Source organism: Ctenopharyngodon idella, chromosome 19 (genome assembly GCF_019924925.1).
Source record: "Ctenopharyngodon idella isolate HZGC_01 chromosome 19, HZGC01, whole genome shotgun sequence".
NCBI classification, from domain to species: Eukaryota; Metazoa; Chordata; class Actinopteri; order Cypriniformes; family Xenocyprididae; genus Ctenopharyngodon; species Ctenopharyngodon idella.
Window position 1 is genome coordinate 29,394,524 of NC_067238.1, and position 27,225 is coordinate 29,421,748.

The 27,225-nt window shown below is 34.7% G+C and overlaps 1 protein-coding gene across 17 annotated transcripts in view; it reads right to left on the reverse strand.

Annotated features, from left to right (window-relative positions):
- The window catches only part of trioa (trio Rho guanine nucleotide exchange factor a), a 122,614-nt gene that overhangs the window by 70,978 nt on the left and 24,411 nt on the right, over nucleotides 1–27,225 (reverse strand). For all 17 annotated transcript variants that reach the window (XM_051871880.1, XM_051871882.1, XM_051871866.1 and 14 more), the window contains one exon: nucleotides 560–634. In XM_051871880.1, coding sequence (XP_051727840.1) covers nucleotides 560–634 — 75 coding nt within the window. The remainder of the gene's footprint in view (nucleotides 1–559; nucleotides 635–27,225) is intronic.

Genomic DNA, 27,225 nt, shown 5'->3' on the forward strand with positions numbered 1-27,225 from the left:
CTACAAGAGCCAAACAGAAGTTCAGAGAGTGAGTGAGAAGGAGACTGCTGTCTAAATCAAATAATGGCCACTGTCAGGCCTGTGACGGTGACGCATCAACTAAAAATATTGTGGGAAGTTACAGCAATATTCAGTAAAAGTTATTTTGGGTCGAAGACATGACGTGGTGGTCCTGTGAATGTGATCAAGGGTTGTTATTGTTAAAACTAAAACTATTAAAACAGCTTTCATAAATGAAATAAAGTTGAAATAAAACAAAATATGAATATTAGATAAAAACTAGTGCTGTCAAACGATTAATTGTGATTATTCGCATCCAAAATAGAAGTTCGTGTTTACATAATATATGTGTGTGTACTGTGTATATTTATTTTATTTATATATATATATATATATATATATATATATATATATATATATATATATATATGTGTGTGTGTGTGTGTGTGTGTTATGACCATTATGAAAGTGTGTTATGACCATTAAACAATATAAAAGACATTTCAGAATGAAAACACATAGTTATAGCAATATACCAGAAATCAAATCAACAACACACCTGACAGGAAGGCCACTTTTTCTTTTAGGATGGGCAAAACTTCCATCGCCTTCATTTCTTCATTCCTGCGAAATCCTGAAAAACAAAACAACAGATCACAGTTTAGAGTCTCTGCAAGAATATCATCATCAGAACTGTGGCCTAGCAGTTATAATACAGTGCCTGCTCTGATATGTTGAGCTCTAGCGCTCAAATGGGAGATTAACAGTTCGAGTCTGATCCATTGTAATATGTATATAATGTTCGCTTTTTCCGATTCTTTTGCGTTTCTTTGACTGAATGTAAAGACAATCCATAATCATTGCTCTCCTGTTCTTGGCATGAGCAGATACCGCCGCGAGCGCTGGACCTCATTCAAGCGCTTCGCATGAGATAAGCAGCAACCTGGATGAAGCATCACTTCTGTTCGTTTGTTTTTATGATTCACAGGTTTGAGTTGACTAGGTTTGGTGAGGCTGTGCCAAAGTTGAGTTAGTCATGCATAGCCAGCAGACTGACTTTGTGAGTCTAGGCTCTCCGAAAGACCAATCATGAAAACGTAATATAGGAAAAAGTAAAATCAAATATATATAAACAATATATATATATATATATATATATATATATATATATATATATGGGTTATATCTAGCAGGAAAAAATCATGTAAATAAATTAAGAAATAATGTCTAACTTAAAATAAGTACTAAAATTGAAGTAGGCCTATTAAAACAGAAAAAAATTAAAGCTACATAGAAATATTAAAGATAAAATGATAAAAAAATAAACTCTAATTTCAATGAAAACTAAAAACATTAAAATAAAAACTTATTCAAAAATATATAAAAATACTATAAATTAAACAGTATATAAAAAAAATATTAAAATCACTGATGTGATCCAACATTTTTTTTTGCTTATATATGCGGCCGATCGGAGTTCAAATCCGGTTCAGGTCATTTCACGAAATAATGTCTAGCTTAAATAAAATAAGTACTAAAATTTTAGTAAAAATATTTTTTAAAAAAACGTATTCCAAAAATGTAAAAATACTACAACAGTATATTATAACAGCATAAAATAAGTACTAAAATTACTAAAAACTGAAATAAAAATAAATTAAGGCTAAATAGAAATATTTAAAAAGCATGGTAAATAAGAAATAAAGTCTAGCTGAAATAAAATAAGAACTAAAATTGAAGTACTAAAATGACAAACTAAAATAAAAAAGCTAAATAAAAATATAAAAACAAACTAAAATTTAAATGAAAACTGAAAATATAAAAAAGCTCATTCAAAAAATGTATAAATTCTGTAACAGCATACAATAGCAGCATAAGTACTACATTTACTAAAACGGAAATAAAAAAATAAATTAAAGCTAAAGAGAAATATTTTTTAAAAGCATGGTAAATAAATTAAATACTGTCTAGCTGAAATAAAATACTAAAAGTAGTAAAACTGAAATAAATTAAAGCTAAATAGAAAAAAACATGACAAAAGCACATAAAAAAATAAACTAAAATTAAAATAGAAACTGTTTTTCATGTCAATACAAAACATTGTATTAGTTCATGATCTTCTAGAATGCATTTCAGAGCAGAACAAATGCAAGAAGACTCGGGTACGGCACAAAACCCGCTAGTAAAGCATCATGGACATTCAGTCTTTAATTCCACTCCTACTATCCCTCCATCCCAGGGCTGCTAATTGAGCATGAAATGTGGTTGAAGGGGCCGATCCCTCCTACACACACACACACACACACACACACACACACACACACACAGCTGAGAGATAGATAGATGATGTCATGTATCCATTTTCCTGCGATGCTTCCCTGTGGTGTCTCAGCGCCGCTCTCTGTACAAAAGAACACCTTTCTCTCTGTCACTCCGCCTCATTTCCTCCCTCTCTCTTTTTATCTATACATCCCACCGGAAGGTTTGTTTTTCCACTACCGATACTGTGCTACTGTGACCATGTGATCTAGTGAAAACATGGAACCTTCTGCAGACTATTTACAGCAAATGAAAGGAATAGTTAAAAAAAAAAAAAAATGTACAGTATGTCATCAATTATTCACCCTTATGCCTGTGGAAACCTGCATAACTGTCTTTGATCTGTGGATGGAGTTATTTATAGCAGAACGTCCAAGCTGCTCAAATTCAAGCAAAGTTGTCCATGAACAAGGTCCTGACACAAAGCTGTCAGATGGTTTCAGAAGTATTACAATATAAAGCATGAGTTGCAATGCAGTGCAATTAACAGCCCCGGTCCCCATCCACTTTCACTGTATGGAAGAAAGCAGCTCAGACATTCTTTTGTGCTCCAAAGGGATATTATATATTATAATATTACATTAGTTATTATTATTCATGATCAAATGTTATGTAATTTGTTATAATTAGATATATAATGTAACAAATGGTAATAAATATAACAAAATAATAAAAAAAAAAAATAATTTTAATTAACATGTATTAGGCTACTTGTATAATAATAATAATAATAATAATAATAATAATAAAATAATTTAAATATATTTTTTTTTTAAAAAATAATTTGAAATACTACTTTTTTTATTTATATTATTCATAATACAAATGTATATATTAAATGTTAAAGTAGTTTGTTTTAATTAGATATATAATTTAACAAATGATATTTTCACAAAATAATTATAATAATTAATATGTACTAATATTTATATAATAATAATAATAATAATAATAATAATAAAATAAAAATGTATTTTCATATATTTTCTATTTTTAAAAAAATAATAGTACTAAACAAATTTATTATTAATATTAATGATTTAATATATTTTTATTTAAAAAATACAAAATATTACTTTATTCATATTATTCATGATAATGCAAATTATTTAAATATTAAAATGTTATGTAATTTGTTATAATTAGATATATAATTTAACAAATGGCATCTTGAGTCACAAAATAATTATAATAATTTATATGTACTAATATTTATATAATAATAATAATAATAATAATAATAATAAAATGCATTTTCATATATTTCTATTTTTAAAAAATAGTATTAGACAAATTATTATTAATATTAATGATTTAATATATTTTTATTTAAAAAACAATATAAAATATAACTTCTTTATTAATATTATTCATGATAATACAAATTATTTATATATTAAATGTTATGTCATTTGTTATAGATATATAATTTAACAAATAGTATATTGATTCACAAAATAATTATATTAATATGTACTATTTATATAATAATAAAATAAAATAATTTATTTTCATATATTTTCTATTTAAAAATAAAAATAGATAGTATTATACAAAATACTTATTAATATTAATAATTAATTATTTATTTGAAATGCTGCAAGACTGGAATTGTAAAAATTGCAATATATTTAAGAAAAAGAGACACAAGGCGATCATGAGCTGTGTTTTGCAGGACTGAACAGCACTGTGAGGAATGATAAATGTGGAGAGAGTTACAGACAGTGCTGCTGGTCAGAAGGGCTCAGATTCAGTAACAGCAGCTTTCTCTAAACCCTGCTGAGCGTCTGAGGAGACGAGGGTTTAGGTTCTCCGCCGGATCCCCAGATCTGTTTGCATGAGTGTGAGAGTTAGAGAGCCCACACTCTTCCCTCAGGGTCTGAGAGAGACAGGCCGCGGTATGGTGGGGCAAATGAGGTTCTCACTTCTGCAGCTGGATGATGTAATTCTGTGTGTGTGTGTGTGTGTGTGTGTGTGTGTGTGTGTGTGTGGTGTGTGTGTGTTTCACTGCAGTAGAACAGGAGAGGGAGAAGGACATTTAATAACGGTTCACAATATGAATCCAATGACTCTCTGAAGTGACAGTCATCCAAAAACACAGATGCGCTTTTGTTATAGTTCATAGAAATAATTACAATAATACACATATTTACCTAGCTTGATAAATGAAAACACATCATACTTGTATCACGTTCATACTATAACCCAAATTCTAAAACCCTGGCCTATACCTATACCTTGTTTTTAGAATAAAAATATTATTTCATTTAATAATAATAATAATAACAACAACATCAACACATTTTTATTAAACAACCCATATTCAAAAAACCCTATACCTTTCCTATTTTTAGAAAAAAAAGTATTTCATCTCACTCTGATAATAATAATAATAATAATAATAATAATAATAATACATAGTTATAAACCATAACTCAAATTCTAAAACACAATGTATTTTAGAATAAAAAATTAATATAACAGTAAAAATAATAACAATAGCACTAATAATAATACATATTTTAACCATAACCAATTTTAAAAACATATACCTTTTTATTTTTGAATAAAAAAATATTTTAACTATAATAACAACAACAACACAATTGTATTACTATAACTATAACACATTTTAAAACTCTATACCTTTTGTATTATTACAATAAAATTTTTTATCTAGCTCTAATATTATTAACAATAAATGTTAACATTTTAAAATAATAATATAGAATATTAGATTTTATTTATATTATTCAAAAATATTTATATATTAAATGTTATGTAATTTGTTGAGTAATAAATACAAAAATAATTTTAAAAAACAAAAATATATAAAAAATATATATAATTAATATGTATTACTTGTATAATAATAATAATAATAATAATAATAATAATAATAATAGAACAATTAATTTTAATATATTTTATTTAAAAAAATAATATTTTTATTTATATTATTCATGATAATATAAACTATTTATATATTAAATGTTATGTAATTTATTATAATTAGATATATAACTTAAATTGTCTCTTGAGTCGCAAAATAATTATAATAATATGTACTAATATTTATATAATAATAAATTAATAATAATAAATGAATAAATAAATAAAATAATAAATAGTATTAGATTTTTAATTATTTATTTAAAATGCTGCAAGACTGAAATTGGAAAAATTGCAATATATTTAAGAAAAAGAGAGACACAAGGCGATCATGAGCTGTGTTTTCCAGGACTGAACAGCACTGTGAGGAATGATAAATGTGGAGAGAGTTACAGACAGCTTTAATATAAATAATGATTTTAAATTATTAGATATTAGTAGTAATAACAATAATAATACATTATCAAGCATACCCCAAATTCTAAAACCCTTTTAAAACGTTTTGTACTTTTTGAATAAAATTATTATTATTATTTAATAATAATACAATCTTACTTTTTTTATTTAAAGCTATTCATTATTTCATGACTCTTCTGGATGTCTGTCAGATTTTAATAGCTTCTAGCTAACACACACCCAAGGTTACAACCTGCAATCTAATCATTCTGGGTTTAAATTGAGGTTTCTGCAAGGCTAACCATTTCCTTTATCACGTATAGATTTTACATTCATCTACTCGTTTCCTCACCAACGACAGAAGACAAAGAAATGACCTCCATCTCACATCTGAAGTGGCTCATAAGGAGATGACCGTTCCCAACATATTCTCTCACCAAAATGAATCCCCGTGCTGCTGTCCTTCAAGCTTTGCATGCAGGGTAACAAGATATTTCATCCATCATTTCAGCTTCCAAACCACAGAAATACAACAAACCACTTCAACAAATAGAGACATTACGCTTGGAGAAAATCAGATGGCTATTCTTTTCCCAGAGCTGAAGAGCTCTGAATGTGGTTGGGAATTCACAGTCTGTGGAAAACGAACTAAGGAATCTGGGAAAATATGAACATGAGTTGGTTTTTAGTAGGGAAACTTCAAAAGGACACGAGGGACTGTTCTTTAGTGATGGGAAGGTGAAACGTGGGTGAGTTTTAAGGCCACTTAAACCAAACAATTAAAAAGAAGGAAGAATGTGCCACGAAATCAATCCGTATCAGTAGGTTCCTCCGACAAGCCTAACCTTTCTCTTCCTCACAGACGATTATTTTTCATGGCTTATCAGGTATCAGAAAGAGAACAGACAACAAAACACAGCCTCATTGTTTCCAGGTAATAGGTTGCTGATCTGACCGATACTGAAGTAGTAATGGCTGGAGATAACAACAATAACTGCAGACTTCAGACACTCTGAAACTGGCATCGCTTCACATATACCGGCAACTGTTTCCTCTACATCCAAACAGCAGAGATCCAGACTTCTGCTAGATGGCAGCAGAGAGGCCGCACTGATCAACACTACAGTGATGAGATGATAGAGAGAGAAGAAGTGGACAAGAGAGGCGATGTAATGGATGTAGAGCAGAGTTATGAAATGAGAAGTGAAGCAAGCAAGAAAGATGATCATATATGACTTGTAATGTTTATACATCAAGGTTTATTGTACTGCTTTTTCAGTTTTTATATATAAAGTTTGGGGTCATTAAGATTTCTTTTTTTTTAATTATTAATACTTTTATTTAGCAAGGATGTATTAAATTGATCAAAAGTGACAAAGAAATGAATTTATTTCTATTTCAAATAAATGTTTTCGCCAAATCAGCATATTAGAATGATTTCTGAAGGATCATGTGACACTGAAGACTGGAGAAATGATGCTGAAAATACAGCTTTGATCACATGAATAAATTACATTTTAAAATATATTCAAATAGAAAACAGTGATTTTAAATTGTAAAAATATTTAGCTGTTTTTACTGTATTCTGATCAAAATGCAGCCTTGGTGAGCAGAAGAGACTTCTTTCAGAAAGATTACAATCTTACAAACTCCCAACTTTTAAGTAAGAATAAATTACTGTATAATTAGTATAAACTAATGAGAATATTTGTCAAAGTAATTCAAAGTATAAAATATCTGGAAGGATTGTGATGATTCAAAATGCAAAGATTATTCCAATAATAGCTTTATATTGTCTTTATGTAAAATATAATTTATTTTATTTCTGGTGTAAAATGTAGACATGTTTTTGTAAAATCCTTCCAAATTTCTGCTAAATATATGTTCTGTCAAGATTTATAGCTATTCCTCATCAAGAATACACACAAATGTGCAATTGTACATTCATAACTACAACTTAAAGTGCCCCATTATGCTTTTTTGAATATTTCCTTTCATGTGGTGTGTGATATAGCGGTTTGTGAATGTAAAAGGTCTGCAAATTTTCAAATATCAAAGTGCACGACAAGTAAACTTATTGTCTCCTAAACAAAGAATCGATTCTGAATTGCTTCAGAGTCGTCAGCAATTCCAGTCGCACTTCCAGACGCACATGTCTGCGAAACAACGTAACAAATTTGCATAAAGCCAGCCTATGGTCTTCATTGGCTGCCAGAGAACAACGTCTACTCTGACCCGCCCTCAAACGCTGTAGCTGTAGCTGAGACTGTTTGGTTCGTGTTGTCGACATGTCAAGAAGACACTTTTTCTGTGCTGCAAATCCACTTTGATGCACTTCATAAGGATGAGGACTCTTCCTTAAGTGCTGAGGAAGAGCTGAAATTCAGATAGGGTAATGGGTGTTTGGTTTCCAACATGCACTGTAAGTGGTACAAACTGGGCCGTCTGACCAATAGAGCAGAGGAAGCTCTCGAAAAGGCGGGGTTTAGAGATTTTATAGAACCATTTTCAGACACTGTGAGAAAAGAGCTGATGCTGAAAAAATGATTATGAAAAAATGAAAGTGTTTTTTGACCTTGGACTCCAAAACAAAATTAGAAGCCTTTAAAATAGCATAACTTGATGACCAATAGTATCAATACAACCACAGCATTCGTCACGATTGCTTTAAATTATACAACCCTATTCAGTCAATGCACAAAGATGGAGTTTCCCACTGTTTATGTGTACTCATGTCATAAATACAATCATACGAGACTGTAGACATGGACTGGTCTCATATTTCCCATCCCCCGTCCATCACACTTCCTCACTGTGGGTCAGAAACGAAACACATGAAGGTCACGGGTTCAACGAGTGTGAGCCCTGGTGTGTGTGCGGCAGCAGTTAATTGCATCAAGCATTCTGCCGGCCACGTTACCGAGCACACTAATGAACCTGCCGTCCCACACCAGCCTCACACAACTAATGAGTCCACTCATTCATTCATTTCCGACTGGTGCTGATGAATGATCAGAAGACAAATGAATCTTGAACAATTCTGTGGCTGTAATGGACTGAGCTGATGTGAAACGGTCGGCTACAGATTCAATTCCAGTTTCGTCCTACCATAGAAATTGGTCAAGCGCTTCAAGTGTTTTTGGGAAATGTCACGCCACTTACCATAACTAAGTTTCAACACACTACTAACTAACTCAACCAGGCCCTGCCCCCTTTATTTAGCGTATGCCTTGAGTGGGAATAATTTAAATGAGGAATATTGTGTCGTGTTTGTTCCTGGAAGAAAAGGCGTTTCAGGGAGTTCAGAAACAGCTATCCCAAAACTGCAAACTATAAGAACTGTATATGTATGTAGTCCTGTTTAAAGCAGCTCAAATATGGATATATTGGCATCTGTGTAGGTTTTACATTTCCACCCTGTGCAAACTCACATCAGTGAGGTCAGATTAAATCACTTCAGCGCCGCTGACCTGGCTTCTTATTGGGGTGTAGCTTGCGTCTGAATCTCAGCAATTAGCCTATTAACCTGAAGTGCTCCAGAGGATTGAGATATCAAGAAGACAACCCATATGACCTGACCCGTCACCCTGCAAACAGCTGCAGAACTGGGTTAACACTTGAGATGGTGAACATGTAACCTACAGGCCACCGGTGGAGAATGTGAGGGATTCAAGAGACAGATGACCAGGGTGACCACCATAGAGCTTTACACCATGTCCTAACTGGCTGAAACAAAGTGTCAAATGGAGAAAAAAAAAAAAAAAAAAAGATTTTTAACAGCTATGCTGGGTTTTTATCAACATGGGACAAACTGAAAAAGCTCATCGCTTTTTCATAACAAAAAATAAAACAAAATTAAAAAACATGATTTTTTTTTTTTATTTAATTAAATTTAAATTGTAGTCTACTGCTCAATCGGGAGACATACTTTTTTAATGTTTATTTTATGTCTCAGTCAGGAACCATCATGTGCTATTTGATACTGTTAGTCAGATGTAGGCAGCATCATGGAAGGAGATACTTTTATTCTAGACAAGGGCTGTCAAAATTATGGTTTTGCATGAATTTTTTAACATTTGCATGAATAAGAGCGTGATCATATAATGTAACGCTAGCTAAAGGATGACGGGGGGAAAAAAATGGATGCTGCATTAATTGCGTTAAATATTTTTAACACGTTAAACTGAAGAAAAAAAATAATATTTAACGCAATTAATGCAGCATCCATTTTTTCCCCCCGTCATCCTTTAGCTAGTGTTACATTATATGATCACGCTCTTATTCATGCAAATGCTTTAAATCTTAGTGTCGTACTGCCGTGCTGTCTGTGACACACACACACACACACACACCTCATGCACACAGAAAGCCACTTCAGACAGCACGCCGGCCGCATTGAGTTCACTTTCATGCTTGAACAGACAAAACACACAAAATTATGTCAAAAATGCTAATTTTGTTGAGTCTTAAATTATTTAAATAAAGTCTTTAATTAACGCAAAGAGTTGTGAAAAAATGCGATGCGTGTGAGATCCGCGTCATGTGCGGCCGGTCTTAAAGTGACAGCAGCCTAATTAACCTGCTGCTGTGATGTCTGTCATTGATGTTAATAAAAGAACAAAAGACAAAGAGAAAATCACTGGTCTTGACTGAATAACATCTGTAGACTTAATAAAAATTTATCTATATTTATTTTATAATTCATGCAGTGAAGACTGAAGTGTTTGGTAACTATTCAATTTCTGTATATTTCCTACATGTTAGCTGAATTATTTAAAATATAGCCTACATTTTTTATGTTGTTTCTACATTAATTTGGAGATTAAATGTGAAATTACTACAATATAAAAATATATTAAACTTTAATGTTAGGAGCGATTAAATCACAGAAAATTTGCAATTAATTAATTTCTTTTAATCGATTTACAGCACTATTCTAGACCAATGTTTTTGGTCCATTTTACTGGAGGAAAAAGCCTGTAAATTTTAAACATACTTCTACTAAACATTTTTGTCAACTTCCAAGAGCACAATAGCATGTGGATGGCTTCAATGCGAGAAAAAAAAAAAAAAAGAACTAAAAGACACAAAACACCCATTTTGATTTCATTATATGTATATATGTATATATTCACTTTCATCTACAGCAGACATCACAAAACCCAAGCTCTTCTCATGTTGACACAGTCATAAAGCACGTTTTCATATAGGGTAACATGAACTGCACAGGACTGAAGTGTACTTACAGTTGACAAACTGAATGAAAAGGTCAGCTCAGCGACTGCATTACAGTCTATGATGTGTGTGAAGCGTGAAGGGAGAGTCTGTTAGCGTGAACACAAAGCCTGTTTTTCCTACTGTAATGTGATCAAGGGTGAGGAGCACTTTCAGCCTCTGTTCTCCAAGACGGTGAAGCACATCAGACTGGTAAGAGGGAAAATGCCACGTCGCAGTATGTGGAGCACAGGACTAGCTTAAAGTTCACAATACTGTACAGGTTGAATAGCAAAGTATAACATAAAAAAGCCCTTGAGAACAAAACTCTCAGTATCTACACACAAACTTCCAAAAAGGTTTGTTCTGACTGTTCCGTTCCAATCATCCTCACAAAGAGGCAGATCTTTGACTCTTCATTAACACAGTTTCCTAGAAAAACACCATAGATGTATACAGAGCCTAAAATTAAAACTCGCCATGCACCGAAAGGGAGTAAATGAAACAGTGTCAATCACCAGTTGGGCGGAATTTTTTTTATAAATTCTAACAATGCAATGTTGTGAGAACATGACTGTAAACAAACGTGAATGATGCTCAGGACAGATGATGGGCCAGGACCGCATCACAAAAGTTTAAGTTTTCCATTTAAATATTAAAGTGCAAGAAACTTCGTAACTTGAGCGCTGTGTGAGAAAGCCGCATCTCAGACAGCGTGTGAATACTGAATTAAGCTCTCTTTCACATCATCTTGTGCTTGAATAGACAAATTCAGACAAAATTATAAAAAAAAAAAAAACTGCCCATCTTGGTGTGTATCCTAGTAAACAGTCAGTTATGGCTTAAGTGTATGTAAACAGTAGAGAAAGAAAATGCCTGTGTACAGTATCAGTATACTGGATCCATGCATTCGCTCTTAAAGGGACAGCAGCTTAATATTTCTGCTGCTGTCTGTGTTTCAATGTCAAAAATCAAAGAAAAGAAAAGAAAAGAAAAACTCACTGCTCTTCACTTAATAACTTTTGTAACTTTAATAAGGATTAGTCTATGTTTAATTTATACAGTGAAGATCAGTGTTATTTTACATTTAATTACTTTATTCAATGTCTCAACCTGAAAACTACCGTTACTTATCTTTAAAGGATTAGTTCACTTTTAAATGAAAATTGGCCCAAGCTTTACTCACCCTAAAGCCATCCTAGGTGTATATGACTTTCTTCTTTCTGCTGAACATAATCGGAGAACCGTTAATAAATATCCTGACGCATCCGAGCTTTATAATGGCAGTAACGAGTATGAGCTGAAGAAAGTGTCTCCATCCACATCCATCCATCATAAACATATTCCACACGGCTCCAGAGGGTTAATAAAGGCCTTCTGAAGCGAAGCGATGCGTTTGTGTAAAAATATACCCATATTTAAGAAGTTGTGAAGTAAAATTTCTGTTTTTTCTGTAATTTGAATAGGGAAGGCATAGGACGTACAGCATAAGCTTTTTTAAGAATACGGAAGGCGTTTTAAATCCTTTAACATTTTAAATTTATATATGTTAGGCTAGTAGTTTTAGCTGTGGTATCAAAATTGGAATAAAGAATTGTGAATTTCCACTGGTATCTCAAATTTTGGTGTCATAACTGCCTGTTTTTATGGCCGGTAAAAAAAATATTTACGCCCAGTCACTGGTTAGGTAGGTGCTAGGTATATATTATATATATTAAATAGATAGATAGTGAATGAGATGAGTGAGTGAGAGGAGGCGGGTGTGTGTCAAACTATCAATTTGCATTCTGAGAAAAGAGAGAGCAAGAACATGCAGCAGGCATCTGTGTATCGATACTGCAGAGAAGGCGTGTTGGAGCATTTCAACAGAGAAACAGAAACAGAGGGGAGTCGCACTCACAAGACACAGACTATTTCTGTCCTCCCTCTCCATCAGTCTGTCCTTTTTTCTCTCCTCCCCTCCTTTCCTATAGACTGTCTGCACATCTCACACCTTTTTTATCTCTGTCTCCTTCACTTGTGATCTTTGAACTTTCTATTCTCTATCTATACAGTAATAATAAATGGCTGAGGCGGCAAGCAATCGGCTTTGTCCTGCACTGTCCTGTTGAGCTACGGACATAAATAATCCCTCGAAGCAAAAAAGATGTTTTTTTTTTTTTTAGTTTTGTGATCAGATCACTGAAACCACATTCAGAGGTCATCGGAAATGCGTGTATAAGAACATCCAAACCCGCTTCCTCCTGTCAGGAGTACAACCACAAACACTGACAAATATGTGCACATTTAAGAAGAAAACATCAGACAACACTTCACTGATCCAGACAAGATTGTTTGATTAGGGAGACATCCAAAATGTGGCCCAGAAAAAGGCTGGGAACAACTGGACTAGTAGGTTGTTGGATGACTAGCTGAAAAAGGAGATGATAGCTTCTCTCCCTCCATACTGAGACTAGAACAGTGAAAGGGGACATTTAGATGAGAGAGAGAGAAAAAATGAGGATAAAAATAAAGAGAGAAGCAGGTAAAATCACTGCAGGAATACAGACAATTATCCTGCACAGACACATCAGGAGAGCAACCTCAATGTGGAGGAGTGAAGATGCCATTATTCTTCATCAATCAGTCATTTGTCCCTAAATGGTCCCTATATACTTCATATATAATTACGACAGAAGCAGCATCTTCTGATATTCTGGTGCAAAGCAGAAGTACCTAAGAAAATACATTTATAGATCTGTATGAATAACTGTGACACTAGATTTTAAGCATCACATTTCAGTTCCCAGTTCAGTTTTCTCTACAAATATACATGATTAGACTACTAATAATCAGGACAGGCCTACTGACTAGCAAACTAGTATAGAAGTATTTTAAATTTTTTGTATTGTATACCTTGCAAACCAAAGTTACAACCGATCCACAACCCAACAAAAACTGCTAGTCATCCTGCTTGGCTAGTAGCATGAACAGTTTGAACCAGGACGCACCCTTTATCTTTTCACCAATGAAGGGTGTTATCCACAGATGGTGGTGGTATCAAATGTGCTCATGAGCAGCAACAAAGCTTTACCTGGCAGCTGAATCAGTGTGTTGCCCGTCTGTGCGTACTGCCACCTGTGGTTGTCCAAAAGTGACGCCACATTCCCATTCCACCAGCTGGACAGTGAATCCGTCTCAACAACACCGCAGTGCAGGTACATGACTACAACTTCTGCCACTCCACTGTGAGGAAACTCCAAAGACTCACTGGGATTCCTGAATGGGTCATGTGAACCATGACAAGAACCTTGAAACTTTCGCCTCAACGTTCCTCAAGATGTAGGCAGCGATAGTTTGGCTCTGCGTGAAGACTATGCTAAACCCTGGCACATGTAAGCCCCTGCTAACAGTCGTCTCTGCTGGATTTAGAGGAGAACAGGCTTTGTCCGGGACCGTTGCTAATCTTAATACTCCACAGAGTGAGTTTGACCCGAGAGGGGTGGGCCATCACATCCCGACAAGTTCATTTACCATTTCCCAAACATAGCAGGGTTTCCTTGAAAACACATATCAACAAGCACTCAAGTCATTCCAATGGTTTGAAGCGTCACTTTAAAGACACGTGCTCTCTTTCTGATTTAAAAACTACAAAATGGTTTAGAGGGAAAACAAAAAGGGCAAACTTAAGTATGGTCAAAATAAATCCTAAATTTATCATGAAACGAATAAAGAAATCGCAGAATGTGTTGATGGAGCAGAAACGACTGTGGATTACACAGAAGCTGCTTAGAAAGTGATTAGCTCAGGCCTCCTCCCTCAAGCCTGCCCACAACAGACAACAGAAGGCCATTATAAATGAAGAGACCTACACTACTGGACAGTGAAAACAGCCTTCATGTGTGACATTCAACCAATAAAATCAAGCTAAAAGTATAACAGGCCATTTGTTGCACGAACAAAAAGGTTTGAAGTGCTAAAATAGCAACAAATAGTAACACCAATATTCTTGCCAGTACACCTGATAACTACTTTTTTTTGGTTATTAAATGGGCAATATTAAAGTTCTATTTACAAATTAAGATATTTTTCATAAAATCCAATGGCTCAGTGAGGCCTCCATTGCCAGCAAGACAATTAACACTTTTCAATGCCCAGAAACCTACTAAAGATGATTAACATAGTTCACGTGACTATGGTTGTTCAACCTTAATTATATAAAGCGACGAGAATACTTTTTGGTGTGGCAAAAAAACAAATAACTTTATTCAACAATATCCAGTAATGGGCGATTTCAAAACACTGCTTCATGAAGCTTCGAAGCTTTACAAATCGTTTGTTTCGAATCAGTGGTTCGGAGCGCATATCAAACTGCCAAAGTCACGCCCCCAGTGGTAAACCATTGAAATTTCGAAACAATTATGATGTAACAAAGCCTCATTTACTGAAATCACGTGACTATGGCAGTTTGATACATGCTCTGAACCACTGATTCAAAACAAATGATTCATTAAGCTTTGAAGCTTAATGAAGCAGTGTTTTGAAATCGCCCATCACTAGATATTGTTGAATAAAGTCGTTATTTTTTTGGCACACAAAAAGTATTCTCATCGCTTCATAACATTAAGGTTGAACCACTGTAGTCACATGAAAGGTTTTAAATATGTCTTTAGTAGCTTTCTGGGCATTGAAAGTGTTAATCGTCTTGTTGGCGATGCAGGCCTCACTCCGCCATCGGATTTTATCAAAAATATCTTAATTTGTGTTCCGAAGATGAACAGGTCTTACGGGTGTGGAACGACATGAGGTTGAGTAATTAATGACAGAATTTTCATTTTTGGGTGAACTAACCCTTTAATTTTATCTTTATCTTTTTTATCTTTAAACTAAATCTGGTCGCGCTTCATTAAAGATTGAAAAGATTCATAAGAATCAACTGAAAAGTAAAGAGTCTTAAAGGAGTTCAAGACATTACAGTCCATGAAAATATGCTTCGACGATAAAGGACTCTGGAACTACGGGCATAAAGAAGGATTTTCACCCATTAACAAAAACTTATGGGTTAGTCTGGATTGGCCTGTTCAATCAATTGTTTTAAATGGTACAAGTGAATTTAGGCATCACAACACTACAGTATTGCATGCATGATGAATGAATCATTGGTGTTGATACTTCATTGCATTGGGTGTTGTCTAGCTCTGAAATTAAAGAGGAAATGGAGAAAGCCAGTCTGCAAATCAAGAACAGCATGTTCCTCTTTCAATATAAATGCAAAACACACACACTTAACCAAAGCTTCAAAATACTCAAGGTGTCTACTACAAAAAAAACAAAAAGAGTTCCAATTGTTTAAAGCCATTTAAAGAACTGAAGGAGGGCCATTTGCATGGCATTTTGTAAGGCTTGTATCAGGAAGCTCGTTGAGCTCCTTGCTTCTGTTGCTGAGTGTAAAGGGAAACCCGAACAGGTAACTGGAATCATCCAATATGAAGAAACAAAACAGAGGAACAATATAATATTACATGCATGTAGTAACTTGCAAGTTTTTTCTTGATGAAAAACATTTCAGGTTTTCCACGTCTACTTGTACTTAATTAAAACACCCAACAGGCTCTTGCAGCACAATTAAGCCTTTCAGACTTGCACTAAAAAGAGCCGAGCTGAGTTTAGTTAGAGCTCCAGAGGGGTGTGTGTCAGGGAGTATCATGACTCACGGTGCCCTGGTCATTTCTTAAGTCATGCTTTATCCAGACATTAATGTTAAATTTGAGAGCAAACTGTTGACTTTTAACCACAAAGTCCTCTTCTGCTTCAACAGATGGTCTGGAGCGGTTCAGAGCTCGCACACGCGCTGGACATTTAAAGTACATTAAGAGGTCAAACGTCGCCTGGTGTGTGGCTGTGTTTTATCTCAGTGAAATCACTCATCCAGACCCAACACCAGCTGAAAGTTTCAGAGTCACAACAACATGAGCCGCTTATATCTGCCAAATGCATCATGTTTGCACAGTGACCTATATCTCCGCCCTGCCTGAGAGAAAAAAATTAACTTGGATGAAAAAAGACGAGGGAATGCATTTGGGAAAGAATGTATGTCAAAAGCACTAATCGGGCAAGATTAGTTTTCAAAAACAACATTTAAGTTATTAATATCATGTTAATTGTTAAGGGCCCGATGTACTCATGGCAAAGTTCTTTGCATTCTTCATTTAGGGGGTAAAAATAAGTTGGAAATGCGTGTCCAGCGGAAGCGGCATTTAGATGAATATGCAACTGTGCTACAGAGGTGAGAAAACAGCAGTTAAGAAAGCAGTTGATCATAGCAACATTGCACAAGCTCTGCAATTCAGAACTCCAGTCAAGTCACATCACATTTATTTACATACCACTTTATGCAACGTAATGCTTTACAGTTCGTCAGTGTCTCTTTCAATTAGAATTACAGCTTCATTTTCTACTATAAAGCAGATCGAGTGTGTTCATGTACTTGTGGATGTCTGACTGAACGGACTGAACAGAAGAAATTAACTGGAGAAGATTTACACAAAGAAGGCGGAGCCTCAGAGCCACACCTACCTATTACATCACCACAGACCAATGGTAGTTCGAAGGTGTTTATTATCCAGCCAGATCAAACTTTTCTGGAAAGTTTGCTTTGGCAAGCTGTTTGAACTTCCAAAATAAACTCCAAACGAACTTCGTTTTGGCGTGATTTTGTTGGACGCCACATCAGTTCGTTCTTCGATTTCGCTTGAAGTAGTGTTGTCAATAGTAGACTTCGGTACAAAGAATTAAAAAAAAAAAAAAAAAAATGACGATACCAGCATTTTCCCCTAGCATTTTGAGCTCCTGAGCGGATTCTTAAAAACACCTCTGATTGGCCATTGTGTTCACGTGCTCAACAGATACGTCTGTGATTGGGTACAATGATCAACGCTTCAAAAACTTGTTATAAATAGACATCTTTGATGCTCTTCATCGAGTGCTGCTTACACAGATACACACGGGAGTGTTTGAAAGCAGGCGTCTATCAGTGGATATATTGGGGATCCGCTGATAGACGCCTGCTTTCTAGGGGGAAATGATGGTATTGTCACATTTTTAAAATTTCAGTACCGACTTGGTACAGAAGTTGGTACTTTTGACAACACCAGCTTGAAGTATTTCAGGGTCTTTATATATAGTTACAGTATTCAAGAAAGCTCATAATACATAAGAAATGCTGTGAAAAATATGATTTTATATTCAAATACATCGCAATTACAACATTCCTATCCACATGGGATTATATTTATGGAGCAAATTTGTGTGAGGAAAAACACAAAGTTTATTTCAACCAGGATTAAAATCTCAAAATATACTGCAATTACAACATTCCTATCCAAATGGAATTACATTTCTCAGAGGCCACCAGAGTAAGATGAAAAAAAGCTCATTTCAACCAGGATTAAAATCTCAAAATATGTCTGTGAAACAAAAATATCATCTACGCTCCTCAGGAGAAAACTATTCTCATCCAAAAAGACATTCCTCAGGTAAATAAAACAAATAACTCCTGTTGCCTCTCCCATCTCCTTTGTTTACATTCCATCAAAAACCGCAAAACCACACACAAATAACAGATAACATACAAAGAAAGAAGATGTATTTGTTGGGACATGTCACCTCTTCTTGTAAAACCGCATCTGTAAACACGTATCATCACCTCGTAAAACAACTTCAGCTGTATTTTGTCCCTGTGTTTAACCCTAGAGAACCAAATCACAGACTCCCCCAAACGCTCATATGCCGTATTACCGTCCATCCTGACCACACACATTCAGACTCCAATCACTTCTGTTGCCATGGAGACAGGCCTGTACTGTACATTCCTGGGATATTTCAGGAAAAGGAAGTGTGAGAATTCTTCAGATTTTCTGTGATGAATCACTTGCTCTAGGAAGCAGAGGTGAGCACAGGCGTTCATCCATCCACTAAACAGCCTCAAGCTTCAGTTCAACGTTATGAAATCCACTGTAACCATATTTTTAGTCTAAAATAACAGTAACATCACCATAAAGTAATATGGGATCTCCTATAAACAGTGCAACAAGAATATTTCTACCATTTTGATTCCTTAAAATGCTAACAAGAAAAACACAACAACAACGTTTTATCAAAAATGTACACTAGCATTCAAAAGTTTATATATAATCTGCTCCACCTTCGTTTTCGGCTGATGTCACCAATCCATTATCTTTCAAGCGCTCCCCTCCAATCACCTGGCTTCATTCATTGGTCCACTTTTCATGAGCCAATCAATCCCAGATGGATAAAATCAAGTCCCACCCTACATTTGTTGTTAATGAATTTCCCGTTTCACTCATAAATAGATAAAATCAGATAATAGAAGAAAAATGGCTTGAGTTTCAGAAGAAAATTAAAGGGTTAGTTAATTAATTGCTCACCCTCATGTCATTCCACACCCGTAAGACCTTCGTTCACCTTTGGAACACAAATTAAGATATTTTCGATAAAATCTGATGGCTCAGTGAGGCCTGCATTCACAGCAAGATAATTAACACTTTCAGATGCCCAGAAAGTTACTAAAGACATATTTAAAACAGTTCATGTGACTGCAGTGGTTCAACCTTAACGTTATGAAGCGACGAGAATACTTTGTGCGCCAGAAAAAACAAAACAAAATAGCGACTTTATTCAACAATATCTAGTGATGGGCGATTTCAAAACACTGCTTCATGAAGCTTCGAAGCTTTACGCTCGAACCACTGATCTGAAACAAAAGATTCGTAAAGCTTCAAAGCTTCATGAAGCAGCGTTTTGAAATCGCCCATCACTAGATATTGTTGAATAAAGTTGCTATTTTATTTTTTGGCGTACAAAAAGTATTCTCATCACTTCAGAATTTTAAGGTTGAACCACTGTAGTCACATGAACTGTTTTAAATATGTCTTTAGTAGCTTTCTGGGCATTTGAAAGTGTAAATTATCTAGCCGTCAACGGAGGCCTCACTGAGCCATCGGATTTTTATTAAAAATATCTTAATTTGTGTTCCAAAGATGAATGACGGTCTTACAGGTGTGGAACGACATGAGGGTGAGTAATTAATGACAGAAATTTCATTTTTGGTTGAACTAACCCTTTAAAAGGTAAAAATGAAAATGAAGGAAATCAGGCATAGTAGAAAGCAAGACAGTAATGGACAGGAAGAAAGTAGATATGGTGACAGTGAGTTGACAGTGATGAATGCAGTTGTCACTGCTTCCTGTCACATTCGTGACACTGACAGACCTTCAGGCATCAGTAAACTACCTGCAATCCTTCACTCTCACTCAAATGTGTTTGTTTTTCTTCCACACTTCAGTGCTCAGTTTACTGCTCACTTGTCATACCTGCTTCTCTTTACTGATGAGTGCTTCCCCACACATCTCGTATATCTCGCTATATCTCGTATATCAAATTCCCTCATTTGATATGTTTGTTGTTCCACTCACACATGCAAACTAACTTGAAATCACCATTTATCCATCAATCATCCATCCATCATTTTTTTTTTTTTTTTTTTTTTTACAGATAATTAAAAATGCTTTTTTTGACACGATGATGGTATCTGGTCTATTTATTTCCCTACTTCAGAAACATTTCTACATTTAACTAAGGAATAATTGACAACTATACCTTAGAATGTTCATCAACCAATCAGATTCAAGCATTCTCGTAACAGTCCTCGTAATATAGAGGATGCTCATCAAGATTTAAAGTAAAGAAAAGAGGAGAAAATTACATTTTAAAATCGCTGCCGCAAAAAAAAGAGAGATGTGACTGAGGATTTGGGGAGAGTAATGAGAGATCTGTTACTTCAATCAGTCCTGTGGAATAATTGTTCATTAAATCGAGTCATCAGATCACCAAATATAAGCCTGATGCCTTTTTCGCATTGCGAGAACAGAATAAAAGATAAAAAAGAAATTTCACTGGCGGATAAAATTAGAGCATGACGGAAAAGTTTCATCACAAAGCGATGGGTAATGGGTATTTGTAGCGCAACCTCTGTTTGAGATAACTGCAAAGATGTGCACATTAATATCTATGCATTTCAGAGGGCAAATATCTTAACATCTCATATCCATCTGTTTTTCCATGTGCGTTCACACTGCCAGAGAGCATTTGATGTTGCTCTCTCATCTGGCTGCTCCCTGCCAGCTTTTCTGAGGTCAGGCCCCCTAATAACAGGGTAGAGAAAACCAGAAGCTCACGCAACACACAGAGGACCTTCTGAGAGAGAGAGAGACTGAGAGAGAGCAAAAACAGACTAGAAATATAGAGTCATAATTCAAAACAAATGTCTCTAATAATGGCACTCTGCATGTGAGTGGGGGGAAATAATACTAGACATCTTTTCCTCAACATTTCGTGAGCGCTGACAGACGTCCCCCTACTGACTAGACGTTTTCTGACAGGTATTTGGAAGTTATGTAATGGACGACTACTAGACTATGTTGGATGTGTAAAATGGATTAGACTGATGACACTGATAAACAAATGTGCAAATTAGATGCCTGAGTTGGGAATGAAATTTAACAATATGCTAAAAAGCACACTTTATTAAAAAAAAAAAAAACACTTTAATGAATTTGAACTAAAAGAATATTTATTAATGAAAAAAAAAAAAAAAAAATACAAATAAATAAAAATACAATTACTTTTGTAGCCATGCGTTTCCCTGAAAATAACTGCACACCTTAGAACGTTCATCAACCAATCAGATTCAAGCACAGTCCCGTAATATAAAGGATGCTAATCAGGATTCAAAGAGGAGAAAATTACATTTTAAATGAATAATTAATTAATTTAATTAATTAAATAATGAATTTTAACTAAATTAATGTTTATGAATAATAAAAAAATTCAAAAGTACAAAATAAATTGTTTTTTTAAATAAATATTTTCATATCAAAGCTATTATAATATACATTATTTATATAATATGTGTGGAAATAAACACTATTTAAAAAAAAACTTTATTATATTTATTAATGAATAACAAATTAAAAAAATACAATTAAATAAAAACTTATTTTTTATACATATTTTCATATCAAAGTTATATCAAAGTTTCATATATTTATATATTTGTGTGTGTGTGTGTGTGTGTGTGTGTGTGTAAAACAACACCAGATTCATTATACGAGGCTTCCTTAAAACAGATAGTCGACTAGTCATTCAGGTAATCCACAGGTTAATTTAACTAGACTAGTTGATTGGTTTTGCACTCTCTAACAGAAAAAAAAGCTTAATATCATCTTTAAAACTAATGAAAGAGCGAAACATCATACTATTCTTTACCCGTCACTTCACTAGTTACAAGGTTCGTCTTTTTTCCTCAGAGCAGCACTTTTTATTTCAGAAGATCATCAGTCTCCATCAACCGTTTCCCCACCTGAGCAATTTGAGTTCCTGACCTACAACACAAACTGAGCCGCAGCTCTTCTTCTCTAGAGCACCCATACTGCTCGACCACTGTCTTCTGAGTCATGTATTCCTCCTCAAATTCTCCTTTAATTCCCTTCTTCTGGCCACCTCATCCCCATACTCTACATAATAAATGCCTGTCCCTCACCCGCTCCTCCTCCCACCAAATTCTGTCCGTGTCGTCCTATAATCACATCCATGTGCTGTCCAACACCGAAAGAACTGGAAATCATTAAGTCTTACAGATCGGCTTGTCTCGGTGATGATTTGAGGTCCATATAGGGCTATGGGAATAAAATAACCAAAACACCTTTTAAACATCTTTAGTTTAAAATAATAACGATAATGTGAGTTTAAATGACTACAGCTCACCAACCTTTTTCCAAACTAATCATAAAAATAAGCAGTGACTTAGAATCAGACTCTGATTGACTGAGTTTTCCGTTACTAAAATTCCTGAGCCTCCGTTATGACCGTTACGACTCAAAAAAAAGAGGAAGAGACTACACACAGTTTAAAAAGTGCAGCACGAGTGCCTACACTAAGCCCTAATCCACAGCGGCACATACTGTAATCCAGTGAGCCAAAACACTTTTAAGTACCTTATGTTGTACTATCCCACTCCTTTTCCCCCCTCTTTTCTTAATTTAAAAGAAGACAGATGACACACAACAACTATAAATCTTGTTAACGTAACAAAATACTCAATAAAACCATCTCACATTTCACTTCAAGTGTGCTTTCTTGTCCAGTGTGTTTATTTTCATTTGAACAGATTGGGTTTGTGCAAATGGTATAAAACTTAAGTAAATGTTGTTTAGGACATGGACATCAATGTTAACTCAAGTCATGCAGCTTAAGACCTGGAAGATAATAAAAAGGCTGTAAAAAATATAATAAAATAATAATAAATAAAAAATAAAACAAAATAAAAATTCTAAATTAGCCATGTATTCTGACCACTGATGCACCAAAATGCAGTTTTTTACAAAAAACCTGAAACTCAAAAAAAAAAAAAAAAAAAAAAAAAAAAAAAAATTTTAATTTTGCCAAAAACCGAGACCAAAAATAAGGTTTATTTATTAATCAATTGACTAATCAAAATCATTTAATAAATCAACACTGAGTTTTGTACAAACATTTAAATGAAATGGATGCTGACAGACAGTTTTGGGTTTTTTTCTGGCCGTTTCTGCTGGAAAAAAAATTCGGTACATCACTAAAAATTCAACATTAGCGCTGCACGATTATGGTTAAATTGAGAATCCTGATTTTTTTTTGTTTCAAACAGAGATCACGATTCTCCCACGATTCTGAACTGACAACTAAACAAAATTTATTAGAGGTTCTGACAAAATGATAATTGCTGCAGTCTATTTAAAATGTTTAATTAATCGGAACTATTTTTTAAAAACAGTCTGAATGAATGATTCAATGACTCAGACTTATTTCAGTACTGGATAAATCAGCGTTTTTGAAAGAATTTCTTGAATGAATGATTCAATGACAAATACATTTTTAACAGTCACTTGTCGCCACCTACTGGTGTAACGATATAATTGATACAATTGTTATTTGAAGCATCAAGTTACTTTCAAAAGGTGATTTGCTCTATTTTGTTCGCTGCAGTAGACATCAGTGTTTATATCTGAACTATAAACTTTTATCCCAGTACTTCTGTGAAAGCATGAATATTTGTAGCACAGAAATAACGAAACTGTGTGGTTGAAAAGCTGTTTCATGCTATACATGACAACGGCTCTCTCTGGATCAGCGGCAGCACAAACACAGATTTGAATGTTCCAGTATGGTTTTGTCATTATAGACACCGCCAAATCGTTGTCATCTAGGAATGAGATCGAGTGGTTTTTTGAATCGAGATCGCAATCTTTTATCTATTAATCGTGCAGCTTCGTGCAACTTACAAATAAATTGCAAATATTTCATTATATTACTGTAGATATTTTACCAGTGACAAATTTGTTTTGGAACGCACTCTTAAAAGTGTGAAAATGACCTTTATTTTGCCCTGTCTGCTGTTGCTCATGTCACAGCTCAGGACAATCGCTTTTGGGATGGTGTTAAAATGTAAAAAGTATTTTATTTTGGTGAAAGCTGTGGAGATTCAGGTATGTATTCACTCACTGGAACGCTCCGATCCATGCCTATCTTGTTTGGACAGTGATCTCCTGTGACTGTGACGTCAGAACAGCCTCTGAGCACATGTTTGTGTATCTGTTGGTCATGTGCTTTGTGGGTACTGAGAGGGGCAAAAGAGTCTTTGATGGGGTGGGTCATGATGCCTATTGATAGAAAGCACAGCTGCGGGACCCAAGCAATTTTTCTGTGTCAGGATGTTTGTGAGAGAATGTGTAGCCTATATTGTACCATAAATACTCCCATTTATAACATTAAAACGCTTGCACTGATATGGTCTTGTCTGAAACTGTACTCTGTACTGCAGTAAAATTTAATCAACAAGAGATGCAAGTGGCTCAGTATCTTAATGGAAGCCATTTTGAATTAAATATTCAGGGACAGCAGTTATTCTTTGGCACGGAGTCATAAATGCTTCCTGCTGGTGGCTCATGTTCGGAAACTGGTTGACAGAGAGAGGTGAGAATGTGAAAAATTACAGCAGCTGAGTCGTGCTGCTTCGACCAATAATCAAACCGACAGGTGCTCCATCAGCCAATCAGCAGCAAGCACAGCTCAGCAGCAGCCAATCATCAAACATGGAATCATCAGAGCATTCAAAACAAGGTTGTATAGTGTGTAAACAATTAGGTGGTACAGCTGATATTTTTGCCCACAAATCACTAATACGCAATGTATATGTTCACAGAATACTGTGGAAACCGATAGGAAAGTAAGGTTATGTGACAACAATGTAGCATACTGACATATTTGCCATTGCATACCGCTTTACATAACTTAGTATTCAATTCCGAACATAGCCAAAGGCACAAACACAGGTGTTTTTCAGGTGCTATTTGAATGTTTGAGCTGAGAAGCTGTACACATATTCCAAAAAAAAAAAAAAAGCCTTCACTTTATTATGAATGCAAAAAATATCAGCAGCTCGGAAATGTCTGCAGGAAATAATGCAACAGATGGTGGGTGAATTATGCATCACTTTACACTATATAGAGCAAAGCCCCATTCACATCAAACTCTCAGCTGTGTTGTCACAGTCCTACCAAGAAGACGCCATCTCATGAGGTCTAAAAAACATCCTGTTCTTATATCAATCATTGGTTTCTTTATAGCAACATTTTTCATAATGCTCTTTAAAATAAATGAAACTTTTCCAGTAACAAGCTACTTTTTGCAAACAAATAGTGTTGTAGGCAGCGTGACAAAACCCTACATTGCTCATTTGTGTCACATTATATTGTTCACGCAGAGTTAGAGATGAGTGAACTGAGGCAAAACTTAAACATGCTCTCCTAAACTGTACTTTATCTACTTCAACAGTCAATTTAAAAGAACCGGTTCAAAAGCACTTCACCAATTTATTTGAGCCCTTGGCATAGAGAAATATTTAGTTAAACACTGGTGTTCATCACAAAAAACCTACAAAAAAATAGGGTGTTTCTCATAGGCGGAGCTTGTGTAAGGCTGGGCAGTGCTTACCCTTCCCCTCGACATGGACTTGAGGCTAGCGTGTAATTTTCTCACTCAAAACACTGACTGCTGCTGCTTCTGATTGCTTTTAGAGGGAAAAGCTGCTCATAACTGCTGGTCTAAGATCAGTTTTCTCTATAATAATAGCATATCAGCAAAACTGATTTGGTGTTTGTGCTCTTGCGCATTTATAACCTGTTTTGTAGGGTTTAGCAATGTAGCCAACAACAGACATAGCTGTTGATTTCTTGAACACAATGGCCAATCAGAAGTAAATCCACTTACCGCTTAAAACGCACACTCGCAAATCCTCATTATAAGTTAAAGTGTTAGTTCACCCAGAAATGAAAATCATTTACTCATTCTTGTGTCTTTCCGAACCCGTAAGACTCATTCATCTTTGAAACACTAATGAAGATAGTTTTAATGAAATCTGAGAGCTTTCTGTCTCTCCATTGACAGTCTACGCAACTACCAATTTGATGCTTTCTGAAGAGACTCGACTGTGTTATATGATGAACAGATTGAATTTAGGCTTTTATTTACATATGAACATTCATCAACTCACACATCAGTTGTAGTATATGGAAGTTAAAGCATGTTCGCTTGACGTGCGAGAACCAATGAGGTTCATTCTCTTGTGTTAACGCAGCACGTTCGAGCTTCTGCAAGAACCAATGAGGTTTGTTCTTACGCATCAAGCAAGTATGGTTGAGCTTCTGTTTATGTTCACTTATCAATGTTTATATGTGAATAAAAGCCTAAATTCAATCTGTTCATCATATGAAGATTCATTCATCTCTTCAGAAAAATTGGACTAAACCGCTCAATTCATATGGATTAGTTTTACAATCACTTTATGAACTTTTTGAAGCATCAAAGTGGTAGTTGCGTAGCTCTCAACGGATGGACAGAAATCTCTCAGATTTCATCAAAAATATCTTAATTTGTCTTACAGGTTTGGAGCAACATAAAGGGTGAGTAAATAATGACAATTTTCATTTTTGGGTGAACTAACCCTTTAACTTCATGACATTATGTAGGCTAAACAAGAGATTCAATGTGCTTTATGAGATTGCAATGAACTGAGATGAGTGACAGCTTTTTAGTGGTTATAAAAGGGAGCGCTCTTTGTGCACTTTCTAGGCGATATATAATCAATTCAGAATTTGAATAAAACTTTTGTTTTGCTGCATTAGGTAAGGCAATGGTAAGTCATTATTTGAATTCGGAGCCATGATAAATCGTGCATACAGTATGCTTGCTTTTCTGTACAAATTATAGTGGTTTGAGAACGTAGCCACTTTACTGACAAATAATTTATTG